This window comes from Sinocyclocheilus grahami, unplaced genomic scaffold (assembly GCF_001515645.1).
Source record: "Sinocyclocheilus grahami isolate Dianchi unplaced genomic scaffold, SAMN03320097.WGS_v1.1 scaffold6.1, whole genome shotgun sequence".
Classification (NCBI taxonomy): Eukaryota; Metazoa; Chordata; class Actinopteri; order Cypriniformes; family Cyprinidae; genus Sinocyclocheilus; species Sinocyclocheilus grahami.
Window position 1 is genome coordinate 3,699,503 of NW_015505185.1, and position 21,879 is coordinate 3,721,381.

A 21,879-nucleotide genomic window follows, 5' to 3' on the forward strand; every position below is an offset into this window, starting at 1 on the left:
GTTTTTCTCTCTCGTACTTAGCCACTCTCGAACCCTCCCTCTCTCTCTCTTTCCCTCTTTTTCCATTTCTCTCTTTTCCTCTTTCTGCTCTTTCTACTTTCTCTTTCTCTTCTACGCTTCTCTGTTTTGATTATCTGGGACGTTTGTATAAGTATGTTGTGATACTTCTAATCAATGTCATTTTTTTTTTAAATCTGTTATTGATCCTGAAGTGATTTCAGCTTTGTGTTACCCGTGGAATTTGCATGCTGCTATACAACTGTTTGCTTTTTCAATTTCAACTGGGATGACCACCAACCACAGAGGGACTTTTTAGATTATTTAAACGAAAAATTGGCAAATGCACTGCTTTTGTTTCCATTCCATCTTAAAACATGCATGGATGGCAAATGGATTAGTTTCTTTTTAAAATGAAAAAAAAATTAAATGTGACATACTGATGTCTCACAAGGTGAGTATAATTCTGTTCTTATATATTATATTTAGTATAACTGAATTTTTAAATAAGCTGATGTAAAAGATTAAATGGAAAAAAAAAACTAATCTTTTTTTTTTTTGGTGTTTAATGTATCTACCTTAAACATTTATGTTGTGTATACTGGCATTAAAGCCGCGAGTCTTTGAACTTATCTGTGCCTCTCGGCACTTGGACGTGTTGCAATTATTGTGGGATTATTGGGCTTTCACTGTGTACATATTGTGATTACATTTTTTGAGTGCTGAATTTTGTCAAACATCACTGACTTCTTAAATACTAATGAATACAATGTGTTCTTAAATACATTGTTTTTATTAGGACGTTAGGCTGTTTCTGTTCAGAGACAGAAAAGGACAACAAATAAAACACTTAAAATAATTTTAGTGATGCTAAATGTCATTCTTTAAGTTTTATTCTTTAAATTATTTATATATAAAATTGTGACTATATATGAAAATTACATAGAAGCATGATAAATGAATGCATCAATATAATATCATATAAATGATATAAATACCAAAAGAATACTAAATAGCACAAAAAAGTATCATATTTTTCTAAGAATATATGACAGCACAAATGTAGAATATGATGACATATTCTAAGAAAAAACATTGAAACTGAACAAAAATTATATGATATATTATTATGTTGCAATATTATTTAAAATTATATTAGACAATATTATTAGACTGTATTTAAGTCATATTAAAACATTTGTTAACTGAAAATATCTGGCTATAAACAATTGTATGTGCTCAGTATTATCTAGTGTTTAAAAATATTTGAAAAAAAAATATTATTAAATAGTAAAAACTTCCCATATGCAAGATGGGAAAAAAGTATTTACTGAAATATATTCTAATACATAATATTTTAAAATGTTATTTAAAGTTTAATGCAAAAATCATTTCAAAGAAATGCCAGCAAGGATATTCTTGTGCTACTGTTTTTCTGATCCCTTTGTCCATTTTTGTTTTCTGATATATTTATTTACATAAATTGCTATGTAATTTGTACAATTTATGGTCAATGCAGTTTCATAAAAAGGAACAGTTTTGTATCTTATCAGCCACTGTGAACATTTGTTCTTTGTCTGTTCAATTAAGTTTCGGTGAAAGATTGAGAATGCACCAAACTGGGTGTTTAAGGGTGCTGAAGAGGGGATTTTTTTGGAGAAATTTGATTGGACGGAGCCCCACGCAGTGTACCACGCGCGCCATGTCAGTAGCTGGTGGTGAGGTCACAGAAAATGGAAGCTCAAGGTCTGAGTTCAGTCTGGAAATTACCCACTGTCTGATTCCATTTACTGCCTATTGTCATAAAAATATAGGCCTTAAATGAACAAACATTAAAAAGTAACTGGAAAATTATTTCCAGTCTTTGCATTTTGAACAGCTGCTCAGAAGGCAAAGCATTTGTTTTAATTATGGAGCTTTAGAATATGTGATTTTCACTCAGTCATTTTCCATTTTTGTTCATATCATTTATACAACTGTAATGCAAATTTCAAACATAGAACAAAATGTTGTAATAAAGCCAAATCCATTAAAACACTGTGGAGCTAATTTTTACAGTGTTAATTTGTATAGACTCATTAAGAAAGCTATTAGAAAATGACACTATTTCTATAAAAAAATATAAACAGCGAGAGAAAGAGACACTTACATACTTTGCTTTTCAAAATCATTTTAAGAAAAGATCTGAACAGCATTTGATTCATCTAAAATAGTGATTTATAATCAAATATCATACACAAATGTAATGTAAAGAGAAAAACGTAAATGAAAATAATAATCATTTAAAGAGAGAAACAACATTGCCAATGGAATAAACACAGAAAACAATATCTGGTCAGCTCGTCTCCAACAGTCAATGTGACCCATGCAGCCAATGACTTTCACCATAATGCAATTTAATCACTTGTGGTATGCGTTAAACGGCCGTGTCCGAAAGTGTCATTTGTGATGTACATTTTAGTGTTTCGACTTTGAGACAGCCGTTCAATATGTTCTTTTGGCTCACTCGAACGTGTGACTCACAATAGACAATGAAGCCAAGACCAGCTGTGATTTTCTGTTGAGCTCACTCTATGCATTATTTATAGTCACATCAGTAGATTAGGCAGAAAGCTTGACCCTACATTGTCTCCAGCCCATTCGCATTCTGGTCACCTCTAACAAACGATAACCTCGTCTATCTGCCAATAATCCCACTGCTTTTCCATCTTCGTAAGGCATTTTAATAGAGCTGAGTCTCGGTCACTCTGTCCATTTCACATTAATCTGTCTTTTTTCCCTACTTCCACATGTAGATTTTTAAAGAACTTACCAAACTAAATCTGGCCCAATACATTCATTTTTGTCAATCAATTACCCTGTCGCTCTTAAAACAAATAAGAACTCCAACAGACCCCCCTCAGTACACAACACAAAAAGATCCCCTCTGCATTACACAAGCTAACAAAACACCATTATCTGTTTAATTGCCTGAGAACTGTTAAATACCTTCTATTTACATGACAAGATGCAGCTTGTTGTGAAGTGTGACACAAACGAGTCAATACACAAAAGATGACGGCGGTCACCACTGCCCCTGCACCCCCAAAGGCAGGAGTCCGGCTCATGAATGACAGTGCTGCAACAAGCACCCTGAGCAAACATACACACACACACAAACCTAATTGCTTTTTAAACAGGTTAACGGAGCTTTAGCATCAATCCCAGCATTCAAAGTCAGAAGCACACTTCACTGTACAGATGTTAAAGAAACAACCACAGAAGTTTAGTTACTATATGTATAAGTGTGTGTGTGTGTGTGTGTGTCTGTTAAACATTTTCAAAGATGAAACATTTTGTATATTTAAATATAAAAATATTTTTATAAATTTTTAACATGAAGAAATATTTGGCTACCAATTTTAGACGTTCACATATTTTTATATTATAGATGCATTTTATGCAGTATAAATTTGTACAATTCATAGAAATATATATATATTTTTATATTTTACGTTTTATATAAGATACATTTTTGTGTATGTAAATGTAAAACAAATACAAAATATGCAGGTAATACAAAAAGGTGCAGATGCACAAATATACAATATTCTGTAATTAAGCAAACATAACTATCTTTTTTAACATGTTTGCTATAGTTCTATAAGAAGAATTTGGTTTGGTTATTTTGACTGTGATCAAAAAGTCTGAGATCATTAGAAAAAAAAAGTTTCTACTCCGTATTACTTTTGAATTTACTACAATTAAATGAAATGTTTCATTACAAATAATTTCATATTGGGACATTTATATCAAGATAAATTGAGTAAAAAATTACCTAACGCAAGACAAAAAATTAATTCATATTTGCATTGGATTTGCAGCACGTTAGTGTAAATCCAAATTTAAGACCTGATTTATGATTTAAGAATATTTCACATGGTTGATTTTTTTCACAAATTTGCTTATTTAATCATTTTAAAATTTTAAATATTCATTTTTCATTTCACATATCATATTATTTTTTAAATCCTGAAACTGTTTATTTTTTTAGACATAAAGGGGAAAAAATCTCAGATTTTCAATGTAGACATCTGAACCCTAACATATGATTACTGATCTTAGATTAGAATAAAACAGTTGAGAGAGAGTTTGAGCAGAGGACAAATGACCCGAAGGCAGGGTGACTTGAAGAAAATGCTGGTATCACACTGCGAGAAAAAAAAGCGAGAGGGAGAGAGATGGGGTTCATTCTGTCTTTTCTCCCTCTCTCTCTCTCTCTCTCCCTTTCTCCTGCTGCCTTTGTGTGCCGTGCAGGAATGTGCTTGCTTTTCATTTCTTTCTTTGTGTCTGCCCCTCAGGCCCTAGCAGGCAGTGTCTTATGCCACAGCAGGGTCATGGCAAACACAGAGACACATTCATGGCCACATCAAGTTTATGTGAGAATCTGGTCCTTCCTTGCCCCTCATTTCCATATGAATTGTTAATAAAATAGCAGTCCTGTGAGGGGGAGATCGCTCAAGGAGGGGAAGTCAAGCAAAGCAACCTTGGTTTTAAAACGGCCTCATCCCTTCTGTTCCTTTGGTGCCCAAACGGTCCAAAACGAGCATATGTCATCATTATTGAACGTTCAACGTTTACTTCAGCCCGACCACCTGTGAACTTCTTCTTCTTTACAAAACACTAGTAGAAATTGTATATTTAGATTAATAGCTCAATGTAAATCATGTGGATTTGAGAAATACCCATATGACATGACATGTAACATAACTGTTACAGCTAAAGTTTCTTACATATAGATAAAATGCAACACTCTTTATTAGCTAGCAATAAAACAAAATTTGGTTTGGGGAAAAAAAACTGATCTGCATTTTTAGTTTGGGAAAGCAAGCGGTTCTCAAGCCAGTCACAGTTTGGGCCTTCTGGAAAGGGAGCAGGATACATCTTGAAGGGCTGGCCAGTTGATTGACTATACTTTGGGTTTAACACACGTGTCCAGTGACCCCGCCACACTTTCCCATGCCCTCCAATGCCCCGTCTATTCTAACAGACATCCCTAATTCCCCCCATCAGCCTCGGCCATCACACTTGACAGCAGCCATGTGCACGACTTCCCTCTGTGATGTCATAGAGGTTTGCTGTCCAATTATTAGAGGGCGAGGAAGGGTCAGGATGGGACGACGGGTGGTGATTGGACCAAATCAACCTGCTTCGACTGTTCTTTATACGAGACATCTGCATCAGTGATGTTTCACTAACTGTTTTGTGACAAGAAGCAAAAGTAGCTGAAATAAATCCTTAAAGCACAACATTTATATGTGAGTCTGATTAATTAAAATTGCAATACTTCTATATGGAAAATACATTTTCCATCATATTAAGGTTATATATTAATGTGTATTCATGTATACACATTTATTTAATCATTTAAAAAATATGTCTATATATGTTAAATATATGAAAATGTTAAAACACACACACACACAAATACGAATAACAAACAAAACTATTATTGTTTTGATCAAAAATGTACATTTAAAATAAAAATAAAATGAATAAATAAATTAATATAAATATTTAACAATAATTATTGAAACTATAATTTATTATTCAGAAGCATAAACATATTATACATATTTAATATTAATTAATAATATAATTAATACAATCTGATTAATTATAAAATGTAAAATGACTAAATTATTAAAATTTTCCATTGATTACAAATTTGTTTTGTTGATTTCAAGTTTATAAAATATTGCCAACACCAATATTTATAGGCTACTACTTAATGTGTATTAGTTGTAAATAAAACCAAAATTATTGGAGTATGTTTTAAAAGAAAATACTATTTATAAAATACTATTTCAAAATGATATGTTTAATCCACTGTATTACTTGACAGTTCTTTGTAATAACTTGTGAAATTTACAAGCAATTTCTAAGTGAAATGTTCCAAAGAAAATCACACCACAATTTTATATAGTGCTCAGGCCCTAGCAGACTACTATTTTGTGTTTTTTAATCAATGAATATTCTGTATTTAATTTAATAATTTATATATATATATATATATATTCTATCAAAATCTTTGACATGTCTTGTTTAAATCCTATAAATCTCCATTTCACAGGATGTCAAATCTCATAATCTCCCTCTTAATAACTCATGTTATCATCTCTATGGTGCATCTGAATGAAGGGCTCTTCTTCTGTTCAACCCTGCTTTGTGGTTCTGTACATCTGTTATTCATACAGCGCTCTTCTCGTGATTAAGTCGTCTCTTTGTGGACATGGATGTCCTCACTCTTCAGTGTTTTTGGACTTGCGGACAGATCGTGCTGTGAATCGAGGGTATGTCTGCCAGCTTGACACACACTGAAGGAGAGCATGACATCAGGGCTTTGTAATTTGGAAGATCTATTCAAGGATTACAGTGGAGAATGAGCCCCTGCCTGGAGGAGGCTTATTTCACTGAAACCCTAGCTGTTCTCACTACCCATTTTTTTTCTCCAAGTGCTTCTGGAAGTACGTAGCTTGGGAGAGTACTATAGTTGGCATGACGAATACCTCCTATTTCAAATCTGAGACTTTTAACCCTTGGGCGCCACTTCAAAATACAAAAGAGGCTGTGTGGCTGCATAATAATATCACATGAGCTCCCTCAAAAATGATAAAAATGACAAACACTGATATTATAAACTGTTTTGGGGCAGCTAAGATTCGACAATTTCAAGTCTTCATTTTAGGTCCAGGATCTGAATTTAGTTCAAATAAGCTAAATTCATGGCTATTAAACATATGTGACCCTGGACCACAAAACCAGTCATAAGGGTAATTTTTGGAAATTGAGATTTATACATCACCTGAAAGCTGAATAATGGACAATATTTGGCTGAGATACAACTATTTAAAAATCTGCTGAGGGTGCAAAGAAATCAAAATAGAGAAAATTGCCTTTAAAGTTGTACAAATGAAGTTCTTAGCAATGCATATTACTCATCAAAAATTAAGTTTTGATATATTTATGGTAGGAAATGTACAAAATATCTTCATGGAATATGATCTTTACTTAATATCCTAATGATTTTTGACAAAAGAAAAATGGATAATTTTGAACCATTCATTGTATTTATGGCTATTGCTACAAATATACCCCAGCGACTTAAGACTGGTTTTGTGCTCCAGGGTCACATATGATGTAGACTAGATTTGTATTACTTTCATATACATTACATGGAATGGCACACATTGATTTACTCCTTTTTTGCTTTATTTTTAATTATTTATTTATTTTGTATGCTTCCATGCTGTTTTATAGTGTATATTGATTCTATGCATTTCTTCCCTTTAGTAAATTATTAATAAAATGTACAAGTTGTCAACGGTATATATATATATATAATATGAGTTGTATATAGAGTTGTGACATGTCATGAACATATCCATGGTCCTGTAGATGACATGTATTTACAAGAATTTCTTTTTCACAGCAGTACTCCAGAAATAAATGGTTGTTTTGGCAGGCAGAATATCATGTATCAAATCACCTTAAACCATATATTTAAAAAAAAAAAGAGAGAGAGAGAAAAGAAAAACTGTTTTGTTTTTCTTTACTGCAAAACACAGACTCTAATGGTGACAAGTCTGACATTACTTTCTGTTTGCTGAACCCGAGTACAAACTATATCGCTGTCTCTGCAGCACAGCATAAGACTATTCCTGTGGATATCAGTGAGCCATACTGCTCCGTTTGTCTTGTCATTTCCCCAAACAAGTGTCCTGTGATTTTGAAAAAAAAAATATTTGGGAAATTTTATGCTTCCTTTGTATTCATCACAGGTGTTTGTACAGCTTACTTGTAAAGGAGATGATACATAAGCAGGAGCATGTTCGGACAATTCCAAGTAAAATGGAATTTTTGTTTTTTGGAATTATGTTTCACTTTGACTGGGATATCAGCCAGAAAGATGTATGAAAAATAAATGAACATGCCAGGAACTGATTTTGAAGTTTAAACATTTAAGCAGTAATTTCAAATAAATATTTAAACCACCTTTTCTATGGCATGTAATAATCATTTTATTTCATTTAAAACTGATTTAAAAAAAGCAAAGCTTATTTTTTCCAAGCAGGCATCAGGATTTCCTTATACTAAAAATTAACCTGCAAAGCAAATAACAGATCCACAATTTACAATTAGAATATTATATATTATCCCTGAATTTACCTTAAAATAAATGAATGTAACAGAAATCTCAGCAACAACCAAAGATATTATGTCTGACACTGATTTCCACTGTCAGATGCATACAATACAATACAAAAATACAAAAGCACCATAAATGTAGTCCTTACAACTTCTACCACTGCTCCCAAATCTCAGTCACAATCCAAAATGTCAAAATATGCCACCTCCTTGATCCAGGTTTGACGTCAGTAACTGCAAAACGCCAAGTTTGACGGGTTTTTTTTTTTTTTTTTTTAATGAGATTTGGAAGCCAATTTAGAGAGGATGATATGAAGTGAATGAACATCACACAAAACTATAACATGGTTTTAGAAGATGTAGAATACAGCGCATAAAATGGACATATTAACTTATTTAAAAAATGCTTTTTTAATTTTTCTTTGTATTAAAATATTGTATATATTATAAAACAGGTGGCTAAATGTAATTTGCTATACAGTGATTAGTGATAAGGGTGGGGTTGAGTTAAAAGATCGATACTGTATAATAATCTAATATAAATTATACTTTTATTGCAATCAGCTGGCCTTGGCTTTTTGTCCGTTTTTCTGATGGTCTTTCCATTCACATTCGCTCTGTGGCAGTATTTATTAATATTTCATCAGGTGCAGTTCACATCATAACATTTGCAGCCTGCTCACTGTGAAATAAATCAAAGGCATAGGTCAAATGTATGCAAAATTTAGATGACAAATTGTCCCTTCTTCGGTCTTTTAGTTGTCCTAATTTCAAATTAAAACTATGGAAAATTATTCACTTAGTCTTTGACATCTGAAAGTTAAAAATACTTTTCAATGATTTATTTCTAATGTCATTTCTAATGTAAGTCATGTGCGAGTCTATGTCAAAAAATCTACAAATAGTCAATAGAATAAGTGCATATAAATTAGAAAATAAAATATGAGGCTGTAGTGAGCACTAACTCTGTCGTCTGACATTTGACAAGCATTACTGCCTGTTGAGAGTCTATCATAAAACTGTCATGTTCTTCAAATGGTCACATTATACTAGCGTACAAAGACTATAAAACTAAACAAAGGTAGTTAGGGCACAACACATTTATGAGCATCTCAACAATAACATCTCATTGGCTGGCAGACCTTTTTGTGACAGTAAACAGCCTGTCTGTGGGAGAGAATGAATTGTGGGTTAATTGGAAGGTGCAGTTTTGCGATAAAGCTCTCTCACCTCTGGTACGACCGTGTGTGTGTGTATACAATATATATATATATATAAATATATTATATATATATATATATATATATATATATATATATATACACGCATGTGTTTGGTTGTTTATCCACTTAATCTTTCATTCAAAAAAAAAAATCTAACCTTTAATTAAAGTAAAAAAAACTGGAAGGTGGGAGAAAATCACATTATGAAATAAATATTTTTCTCTAATACAGTAAGAGGACATGTGTCTATATCGTCCTAATGCACGGTGAGGAGGGGAGTTTGAGTGGTCAAAGACTCCAAGGATTACAGCTGGAGAACTGCAGAAACTAGCTGAGTCTTGGGGTCAGAAAAAACAAAAACAATGTTGTTTGGGAGGGTTTCAAGAAAAAACTAGAAAAGAAAACGCTCTCATCCAAAAACAAATTCCAGCATATTTATTTGCTAGACACAACTGGAACTTTAAACGGGACTGGGTTCAATGGTCAGATGGAACTAAAAGAATGAGCTTTTTAGCAGCAAACACTCAAGATGGGTTTGGTGCACATAGGGATAAAAAAAAAAAGTACTCCATGTGTACAATGAAATATACTGCTGGATCTTTAATGTTGTGGGCCTATTTTTCTGCCAGAGATCCTGGATATCTTGTTCAGATAGATGGCATAATGGATTCTATAAAATACCAATGGATAAAAAATTTAAAACTGACTGTCCATGCTAGAAATCTTATAATGGGACATGGTTGGATCTTCCAACAGGACAATGATCCACAAACAAACATCAAAATCAAAACAAAAATGGGTCACTGAGCACAAAACCAAGCTTGTGCCCTGGCCAACCCAGTTCCCCGACCTGAACCCTATAGAAAATGAGTGTGGTGAACTGTAGAGGAGAAGCATCAACATGCAGCTGGAAATCTGAAGGGTCTGGAGAGATTCAGTATGAAGGAATGGTCTCTGATCTCCTGTCAGATGTTCTCTAAACTCTTCAGGCATGATAGGTGAAGACTCAGAGCTGTTCTCTTGACAAAAGGAGGTTGTAAAAAGTATTGGATAAAAGGGTATGATTAATTGTGACCAATGTGTTTTAGAGAAAAACATTTATTTCATAATGAGATTTCTCTCCCAATTTAAATTCTTATTCTCCAATGAAAGGTTAGATTTGAGTAAATTTTTAAAATAAAATATCTAAATGACTGATGATAAAGATAAATTTTCACAGCCTTCTTTGGTCATATTTACCAAGGGTATGAATAATTTTGAGCACAACTGTAATATATATATAAATATATAATATATATATATACACATACATACACACAGTATAAACATATATAATAAATACATACATATGTAATAAATATATGAATTGTATATATATATATATATACACACACACAGTATATACATACATATATCATAAATATGCATATAAATATATATATACATACAGTGTATGTGTGTGTAAGTGTGTGTTACTGTTAATATACTTTTTTATTTTGTTATTTGGAACTGAACTAGCATTAACTAACAATGAACAACTGTATTTTTTAAAGCTAACATTAGCAAGGATTAATATACACTATAACAAATGCATTGCTCATTGTAAGTTATTGTTAGTTAATTTATTGTGGACATTATCGAGAAGTGTATCTTGTTTCATACATCATCAGACTCCTCAAGTTAAAAGGGTTGCAAATACTGTTTCATGTTGACTTTGAGACTGAGATTTTATTCGCCACACAATAGAACTTAAAACAAAAAGGAAAAACAGGTGAATGAAAAAGGAAACCACATGATTTATAGCCAGGAAAGCACATGATTTATAGCCAGGAAAGGTGAAATGCTCTGATAAAGATGTGGTTGCTTCAGTTTGAGTCTGCGAAACCTGCTTAGGAAAGCTGCTTGTCTGTCCTCAGCCGTGCCTGGCACGCAGGGGTCACGACCTGGTCATGAATCGCTTCAATCAGCTCCTAGCTGGGACAGGAGGGGAGGGGAGGGGAGCCGCGAGCGCTTTTGATCTCGGTTGGCTAGTCAAGCAGCATGGGTAAGATATCCTGCAGGTCGGGCTCTGTGGGAGCGGGGCTGAGGGCAGGTCAAGAGCACTGTTCTATTTTTGGCTTCACTCCCATTCTGACCCGGTTGAGCTACCGTAGCTTCCAGTATTGCCTCAGACATGTTGGGTTAGAAGAATGCTCTGATATGAGGTGGAAGATTTGGAAGGCGTCCAATTATAGATCTAGACCAGGGGTGTCAAACTCAGCTCCTGGAGGGCCATTGTCCTGCAGAACTCCAATATACCTGCCTGGAAATTTCTAGCACTTCTAAATGCCTTCATGAGCTGGATCAGGTGTATTTAATTAGGTTTGAAGCTAAACTATGCAGGACAGTGGCCCTAACTTGGTCAATGTAGCGCATAGGAAAGACCACATGGAACTGCTGGACGAGGACAATTCTCTTATTTACTATTGTTAATGAAAGCCGGTAGTGTACGGAGGAGGTTACATTCTCATTCTAAGAAGCATTTGATTGAAAAAAAATTTGTTAATGCCAATGAGTCAGCAATATTTCAATCTATTTTCCAAGAATAGAAAACTCTACATTTTTTTAAAATTGTGTAAAAAGTTATATTTGTTAACCTTTATCCTTTATAAGAACTGGCATGTATATTTTGTAAATATATTGACTGTATATATATGCCGTCAAATGATTAACCGCTATTAATCACATCCAAAATAAAAGTTTACATTATACGTACAGTGGGGAAAAAAAGTATTTAGTCAGCCACCAATTGTGCAAGTTCTCCCACTTAAAAAGATGAGAGAGGCCTGTAATTTTCATCATAGGTATACCTCAACTATGAGAGACAAAAAAATCCAGAAAATCACATTGTAGGATTTTTAAAGGTGTGTGTGTACTCTGTATATATAAATACATACGCATATATTTTGAAAATATTTACATGTATTTACATATGTATATATATTTATATATAAAATATATTTAAAATCAATTTCAAAAGATTGTTTAGCGATTAATACTTTTATACAGCAAGGATGCATTAAATTGATCAAAAGCAATAGTAAAGACATTTGTTACAAAAAAATTATATTTAAAATAAATGCTATTCTTTTGAATTCACCAAAAGAAACAAAATTACTTTAAAAAACCAATAAATAACACAACTGTTTTCAACATTGATAATAATAAGAAATGATTTCTGAAGGATCATGTGACATTGAAGACTGAAGTAATAGCTGCTGAATAGCTGCTGTGCCATCACAGGAAAAAAAACATAGTAAAATATATTAAAATAGAAAACATTTGCTTAAACATGCATTTAAACTGCAGTGTGTTGTAATATACAATATATGTAATATAGATTGTTTTTACTGTACTTTTTTTTTTTTTACCAAACCTTTGAACAGTCCTGAATTTAGGGCTAGTATGACTAGGACCAGCATCCACAAACACCAAATTTTTAAATCACAGGGTCTTTCATCTGTAAAGGAAGTTGGTCATTAATGTAAGATTCACTTTTGAAAACATAACTTGGCACAGTTCATATTTATCTATCCTCTGGTACAATATGCCGGCTTATGTCATGGATACACGATACATGAACAAGCTCAGAAGATGAGCTTCATACTGGAATCAGTGTGTGGTCTTATTCACTGAAGCTTACTCTTCCATTCACAGTGTCTCTTGACAGTAGAGGCTTTTTAGCTCTGGATATCGTCAAGCATTAAGTGGCTGAGAGTAATGGGATACATTCTGGGCATGCGGCAGAAGACCAGCACTTTAGCAGAGGTGAAACCAGGACAATGAGAGGCGTTCCTCAGTGCTGTGTTTACATTTACACCACACCTGCTTCCTCCGCACAACTCTGAATATCACAGCACTCCCTCTCAGAGCCCTAAGGAGAAGTCCGGGAGTTCAATTTTTTTGACAGGAGAGTCCAATATAAGCATTTTCTAGAGATAAATGTCTGAGAATCCAAGTGAAATAAACTCTTGCAAACTCAATTTATCATGTGCAATGTTTAATACAACACAGCCCGGTTTATAATGCACGGATCAGACTTATCCAAAGGAAGAACCATTTTTCTTTATTCTTGTAGGCTTTTATTAGCAAATTAAGTCTCCAAGTAAATGACTATAAATGAGATTCAGAAAATGCTCATTGATTGCTTGGGATGAATTGTTGTGCAGGTAATTTGCCTGTTCATATTATTAAATTATGACTGCTTTATGCCATTATCATTGTCTAATCATGTTGGTTCTGCACTGCAAGCTGCAAAACTATAAAAGTGCAATAACATACCGAGCAGAGCTACTTTGGGAACACTTTGAGGATTTTGGTGCCACCTACAGTCCAATGACATAGTTAAATCAGAACCTCTTCCTTGTTAAACCAACTGACAAACTTACAGGTTATATAAACCAATAAAATGAGATGACACATAACAAGAATAAAGCAATAAGCCCCAAGAAGCCGTGGTTTACAGTGAATTTATAACAGCTAAGGGGCGTTGTTAGGCATGACGCGAAGCGGAACGGTTATTCCATATACGTAGAAAGGTTTCACAAAATAAAACAGAGCAAATAAAGTGTAATGATATAAATAAAAACAGTATTCTTCCACCAAACAATGTAGTTCCTCAGAAACAGTTGTGGTTCCAACAAAGTGGTTGCCGAGTAAACACACAGAAGTATACAAAGGTGTAGGCCTATGTTTGTAGTGTAATTTATCAACCGCTTCGAACAATCAGAATCAAGGACCGGAACTATCCGTTTTATAATACTAAACATACTTAAAGGTGCTGTATGTAGGATTGACACCGAGTGGTTGAACAAGGTATTGGAGAGGGGTTTTTTTCACCCGGCCCCTCCTCCTCAGACTTGACGCAGCGTAGGTTGCCAGATTGACGACACCAACAGGAAGGAGCGCACTTGACGATTAATTAAATGAAATACGCTCTGTTTTCCGCCAACTGGCAACCCGGGGTGACGAAATGCAATTGGGTAAACTGGCAGTGGGCGGGTTTCACAAAACCAAAACAGACCGACATTCCGGCCCGGAACGCACATTTTCAAAGAAGAATAACTTGATTGTAGCATTGTTTTTCAGATAAACAAGTATGTTAACTTAGCATGTTTCTTAAATATCTGCAAACATATTATGGTATTTTTATGCTTTAGTAGAGTCAAAAACTTACATACAGCACCTTTAAATCTCATCTTACTCGTGTATTTAAAGCTGGCTCTGTAATACAAGGTATGAGGAAAAAAGTATGATGAAATTCCTATTACTGGCAAAGCTTTCTCAAGAGACTTCAGGGAAAGTGACTGATCTGTCTACATCCTGCCATTAAAAATATCACATGATTTTTAGGAATAAGGGAAATCAAAAAGTGAAGTAAATTCTATCCCTTCTGATAATAAGCATCAACTTATAAATGTAATGCGTTTCTTCAACTACTGGGCATTTTTTTAATACTAAAAATAAAGTTGTTTAAACTTTACTTTATACACTTTTTTTAATCTGTCCAACAGTAAATGTCTATCCATCACAAGAACAAAACAACATCTTCTTTGTATGCTATAAGGCTCAATTCAAAGGTAGTATTTTATTCACACTAAATACACAGGATTAAATGTTCACACTTTTTTTTTTTTGCAAAATTACAGCTTGAAATGATGCACAATAAAAATATTCTCTTACATAGATTTTACAGTATGTCATCTCGAGGATGTTCCTCACGGACACAGTTATCTTCTTGGTAAACATGTATCAAGGAAATGACACCAGAGCAGTGATTGTTTTTATATATCCAAAAGCAAGGCCATAAAAGTAAAATGGTGAACAACTACCCTTCTATAGCATTATGTGTGAAATTAACAAAATAAGCTTGGTACTAAATCAACTGAAACAAGAAGTCATCTAGAAAAATTCAAAAATAATTTGTGCTGCTGAGAGATTAATTTAACAGAGTAATGAGAGATTGTGTATCGATATCAATATCAGCACCGCCTTATTTCATACAGAATAGAAAACAAGTGCCAATACTTTGAGTTTAATTGAGTTTAATATCTTATAAGGGACAAAGAAATAGAGGCCAGTAAAATTTGCTTTTAAAACATTTAACAACTAGAGCACAAAAACAAGAAAATAGAACTACGACATTGACAAAGATCTTGGTTAGTTTTGTCTTGAATAAAAAGTCTATAACTTTGCACACTGTAATTAATATTTTAATAATTATTACTGTTGTTTATTGTTGAGGCTGCTGGCATTTTTAAAAGTCATTTTACAATTAACAGGACAAATAACTTCCTCAAGTCTAAAGAAAACTTGAGCACTAAAGACATCCTATACTCTCACTTCCCATCACATCATCTCAAGTGATCTAGACATCACATGATCCACCAGACTCTCCACATGTACCTTAGTGTCCGGTCTTCGAGCACTGTTTGACTGAGGAGCCCAGTTTATCCGCAAGAAGGAACGGGCTAAGGTGGCAATACTGGAAAAATAAAAGCTAAAGTGAAAACCTTATCAAAAGAATAAATAAGATATGAACACAGCACATCACATTTACCTGTGGAGTACTGCTCTGGTTCAGACCTGTAGTTTCTAACATTGAAATATTGAAGTCCGTAGAGAAACGGGTGTTCTGGAGAATGGCAGCCATCTCAGCACCCACCTCCACTGGAACATTGGTCTGGAATAGAATTAACAGAATTGACCAACGAATAAGTCATATTAACATATTTAAAATTCATAAATAAATAAAAAATTAGTTTACCTTAAAGTAATGAGAGGCATCAAACTCAAAACATTCAGCACAGTCAGGCACGGTGCCTTTATAGGTCACAAGCGCTTTGGTCTTGATGGAGTTTTGAGGTATTTTAAAGATCCGGTAAGTTCCAGATGCATATTTAACATCACCTATAGTGGCATATTGTAGGTCAAAGCACCACTAATTAAACACATCTGCTTGCCTCCAAGTCACAGAAAAGCACATGAAAACAAATGTGGTTCAGCAATAATGCTGTTTCAATACACAAATCAGAGGGTAACAGTTACCAGTCTTTCTTTGAAGTTCTGGGTTGTGGACCACAATGTGACTGCCTGCAACCAGGTGGGGAGTGCTGAAGCCTATGTCCTTCATCAGAGTGATGAGATCCCGCCAGTAGAGGGCGCCGGCCATGCCCTCACCTGATAAGAACAAGCACTCCCCTAAATCCACCTACTCTTAATTCAATTTTGGATTGATGATACACATTTTATATATGTTATTGAAGGGTGCATTTCTGTTTGGAAAACATTTCTTTGTGTGAACCAGGGTTATTATAATGAACTAAAAACATTAAAACCATCTGAAACAAAATGAATGTTGACTGAAGTAAAATAAAACATTTAAAAATTCATATTTTATTACAGCTAAAGTGTCATTTTCATTTAGTTTAACTTGACGTACTAAAATAACTTAAATCGGTATTTTTGAAAATTATATAGGCATTAAAAGACGATCTAACAAATTACAAAAAAAAAAAAATGAAAATGGAAAATAGAAATTAATTATTAATATTAATAAAAGTACTATATTTACTATAATTGTAATAAAAGTTAATACAATATATAATAGTATCTCAATTATACTAAAATAAGACTGGTGTGAACGCAGCGAGAACAAATTTTGGCATAATTTTGTCTTTTTTCCCTAAGTCTTAACTCTAATCATCCCCATAAATGAATGTAGTGTAGCAAGGTCTACATTTCTAAAATGCATTACATGAAAAAACGTTTACCCCACAGAACTGGATCTTCTTTGAAAGAGTCTGGAACTGCTTTGCTTGCATACATGTCACTATAGTACAACTCTCCACCCTCCTATGAGGCCATTCACATATGAAACAGTGTTTGCAAAGTGCACAATTTTGTAAATCTTTTTCTTGCATAAATACAATAGTGAGGGGAAATGATAGGTATGTGATGGAAATATCTCACCTTCAAAACTTTGTAAGCTTCACTTATCACAGTCCTCTTATCTGGGCACAGACATATCACACAGTTTGACCTAGAGAAAATAATTGGCCTTTTTGTAAACAAAATAAATAAATAAACTTTTGCTCAGGCAGGTTATAATTTATGGAAAATGTCATAAATGACCTAAGGATGTGCATACACAACTACATCCAAAGAGTTGTTCTGTATCCCTGCATCACTGAGCTTCTCCATGTATCCTTTCACAAACACCGTGTTTGGTTTTGAGTATCCAAACTTCTCCTGATGGTACTGGACATATTTTTGCGAGGCAACTATCTAATTTTGGAGCAAACACAAAGGTTCATGGTTGCACTTCCTTAACACTTATTCATATGATTATATAAGCTTATTTAACATTTTTCAGATCTTTTGTTGTTTAACTTTCACAAAATAGGTTAAAATCAATCTGTAAAGTACCATCACATCAGTCATATCCAGCCCAATGACTTGGCCTCTCTCCCCCACCAGTTTGCTGAAGACGTAGCAGTCTCTGCCTGATCCACTGCCCAGATCAAGAACCGCACATCCTTCCAGCTTCTCTGGAATCACCAGCCCACAGCCAAAATACCTGCAGATTACATCATTAATTCACTACTAACACAAATCAGACAAATCTAAAGTTATGAGACATAATCTCAATAAAGCTGTACCTCTTGCAAACATCTGGGTGGACTTGTTTCAGGGCCTCACATGCACTCTTGGGCAGAGTTCTGGAGGGCATGGAACACGCAGCATTGGTCTGTAAGTCATCTGAAGTCTCCAGCCGAGAGCCATAATAATTCTGTAAGTATTAAAGAATGAGCTTTGCAAAGAAATGTTGTGGTGGCCTAAAAGAAATGCTAAAGCCCATTTATACTGAAAGCTTAAGCATAAATGTGACCAAGGTAGAACACTCCAATAAGGGACATTACATGCTTGCAGTGTACACTAGGGGATTACGTTTTTGCTAGTTGACATTTAAATACATGCAAATGTTCATAAATAATATACGAAATAATTAATAATATTTATACATTTGCGCGTATATATTTCTCTAATCCGAGGGGGAAAGTACAGAAACCAATATTGCTCAGTTCATCAAGAATGAAACAGCAATTATCTAAATAAACTTAAAACGTCTGCGTTAATCCGTATCAAGTGATCCAATGGAGGTTGCTTGACCTCTTGTCATTTGCATAAATAAATAATCAAACATGCATCTATGGTATTTAATGAGGAACATTATTGAGACATCTAAAGTGGTATCAAACATTTCTGTTTCATGTGACTGCCATGTAAAAATGTTCACATGAAATCAAAACAATATGACCTTCAGTTATAGTGTACAACTCTGCATGAAATACATCAACAACTCTTATTAGACCCCTCAAACGCAAAAGTACATTTAGATGGGATTAAATGGAATGTATCGTCGTTGAACGTAACGTTGTGACTGCTTACCTTCACGTTTTCATGAACAGTAGAAGACATGCTAAGGGTTTGTACTTTACGCCGAACAGCCAGAGTTCGTAGAAATGTAGTAGTTCATAAATGCGAACCGAACGGAATATAGCTGTAGTTTTGTGAACGCCTTCGAGTTTGTGCTGTTGGGGATATATTTGGCCTAAAATCTAACGTATTAGTGCGAATAGCACAGACTGATACTCTTATGTATCCAACTTCAGGGGTAAAGTCCTTACTACAAACTGTTCCTGCAGAAATAAACGATCAACGTGAACGTACACCACTAACCACTGGAGGGCGCAACGCGTCCATATTTGCCTGTTTTTACAGAAGACATGCTAAGGGTTTGTACTTTACGCCGAACAGCCAGAGTTCGTAGAAATGTAGTAGTTCATAAATGCGAACCGAACGGAATATAGCTGTAGTTTTGTGAACGCCTTCGAGTTTGTGCTGTTGGGATATATTTGGCCTAAAATCTAACGTATTAGTGCGAATAGCACAGACTGATACTCTTATGTATCCAACTTCAGGGTTAAAGTCCTTACTACAAACTGTTCCTGCAGAAATAAACGATCAACGTGAACGTACACCACTAACCACTGGAGGGCGCAACGCGTCCATATTTGCCTGTTTTTATACCGTCTATGATATTTTCATGGCACACCTTTCTGCAATGACCATAACATGTCTTATGCCTCTTCCATATTATGTTTAATGACTAATGGACCGAAGTCTGTGCAACATTCTATGTCTATTCGCTGATTCCTTAAATTATCTTCCAGACCAATTGTGGAATAATTAAGTCAATGTCAATAAGTCAATGATGCTTTGTCAAATATAATGTCCAGGAAAACATCTGTAATTCTTAAGTGTGTATCTAGAGTAAAGTATGGAGGGGGGTAGTAGTAGCTGGTCTTGGCAGAGTTAAGAAACAGTGGTGTGAAGAAGAGGCCTGACGTGCTGTGATGAATACAGACATTGTTGCTCTCCCGTGTGTGTGTGTGTGTGTGTGTGTGTGTGTGTGTGTGTGTGGAACTGGAAAACTCTTCCCACAGTGTCCTGCTTGACATTAAGCAGAATCAGTCAGCTGTGACCTTACTCTGCCCTCAGAGTCCTGAGTCTTTTACCAAACAACAGCCTGTACTTTGATTAAAGGGTGGTCCAAGTATGTCTGGTTTCACCCCGTTGTAAGCAAATATCTGTGGGACGAGTCTAAAAGGCCTTTGTTGTCAAAGATGAGACATTTTCTGTCAGAGAGATGAGTCTCCAGCTCATTTCAGTGTTTGCTAGTTTGGGGTTTCATGGTATTTTGACCTTTAAAAAGCAATTAAATAAATTGTACACTCTATAACTGATGCATACGGAATACCATACTGTGAACAAAGGATGTCCTTTATGTAATTTAAAAATTACATTTCTAAAAAATGTATGTAATATTTGACTATATTAATAAAAATAAAATATATATATATTTTCCTTACTCTTTTTTGTTAATAAATGAATAATTAAATACAAATATATATTTTTTTTAAATCAGTACTAAATATGTTTTCTCTTACCTATTTCTATGTTCTCAAACAGTTGTTCTCTTATTATGTAAAGCACTTTGAATTAGGTACCACTGTGTATGAAATGTTCTATATATATGAACTTGCCAACATATGCATAAATATAGATTCTTTCAGGCCTGTTAAATGAATTGTACGCTACTAGCATTCATTCACATGCATGGCATCCAATTTGATTACTAAGTTAACCTGGCTGTTTATCAATGCTCTGTTTTTTAATCTGTGACCCTTTGTACTGTATTCTAAGTCCATGGCCACTGTACCGCAGACTGAGACATCAAAGCCAGTGTTCTCTTTGCGGCCTTTCCACCCCCCTCTGTGTTCTCTGACAAACGAATAGTTGTCAAGCTCCAAAACTTGACCTCGGTCTTGGTCCCAGACTTATTTGTTTAATTTCTGTTCCTTTTTTTGTAGTCAAGGCAAGCAAGAGGTTATTGTCAGTTCAAGCCTGACAAACATCTACACTGGGAAGGGTTTGCTGCCAGACTAAAGGTTATGAGAAGTTGAAGGAAAGGGTAATCTTTGAAAGATCAAATAAAGTGGAAGTCAGAGGAGGGGAATGTGTACAGTGTCACACAGTTGGCCTTCTCCTCAGCAAACAAAACCCCACTGTTCCCCTTTCTGTCCTACGTACATGCACACGTACAATCTCCGAGGTCTTTTTAACCTCTGCTGCCCTTTTGAACCCCTCAGACCGTCTAGTTAAAGCAAGCTATTGCAACACATTCAAGGTTGGTTATTTCCCTTTCACCACAAGAACAATGTGTACCAGGATAGCATCAGATCATGCTGTGTTGACTCACTGTGGAGGCTCAGAAGGATTATACAATGTGGTGTCCTTGAAATGAACAGAAAAACCTTTAGACCTTTAGATCAGACAGAGACATCAATATAGAAGGGAGGCAGTGTCTCCTCAAAATATTGGATGAGAAAAAAACACTCGTAGAAAAAAAAAATGTACATCAATATTACAAAATATAACATTAAATAGTATAAACCACTCGTTTTTCTAAAGAAACATTGTACAACAGTAACACCAGCAGGTAAAGTTACAGCTGAGCCCACCTCCCCTGAGCCCATTGACTTTTAACAGTCCCCTTAAAAAGCATGGGAAAGTCACGTGAGAGGAGGCAATGCCTCTATCGCAATATGATTGGATACGATATTTTCGGCTGTGATTGGTTCATGCGATAAATCCCGCCTCTTGTGTTTGTGCGAAATTCTGCATTGCGAATCAGTCTGAATGAACAATTTAAAGGCATTAATGGGAAAGATTAATTAAAAAAAAAGTAAGTAAACAACTCACACACTTAGATATAACCACTTTGTACGTCAAAATAAGACTTAAAATGGCCTGAAAACATGATCTGTGGGAGTTTTTAGTGAGTAATCACTTGGTGAAATTTGAAGTA

The 21,879-nt window shown here is 34.6% G+C and overlaps 1 protein-coding gene across 1 annotated transcript; it reads right to left on the bottom strand.

The window, feature by feature from the left end:
* Positions 1-15,294: 15,294 nt before the first annotated feature.
* LOC107587555 (arsenite methyltransferase-like) lies at positions 15,295-19,177 on the bottom strand. Its single transcript, XM_016275373.1, has 10 exons — positions 18,897-19,177; positions 18,107-18,237; positions 17,874-18,024; positions 17,596-17,732; positions 17,418-17,487; positions 17,219-17,300; positions 16,494-16,625; positions 16,213-16,355; positions 16,006-16,128; positions 15,295-15,930 (listed from the first exon to the last, which is right to left on the bottom strand). Exons 1-10 carry the CDS (start codon positions 18,924-18,926, stop codon positions 15,853-15,855), a joined length of 1,077 nt encoding a protein of 358 aa, XP_016130859.1. The 5' UTR covers positions 18,927-19,177; the 3' UTR covers positions 15,295-15,852.
* Positions 19,178-21,879: the final 2,702 nt, after the last annotated feature.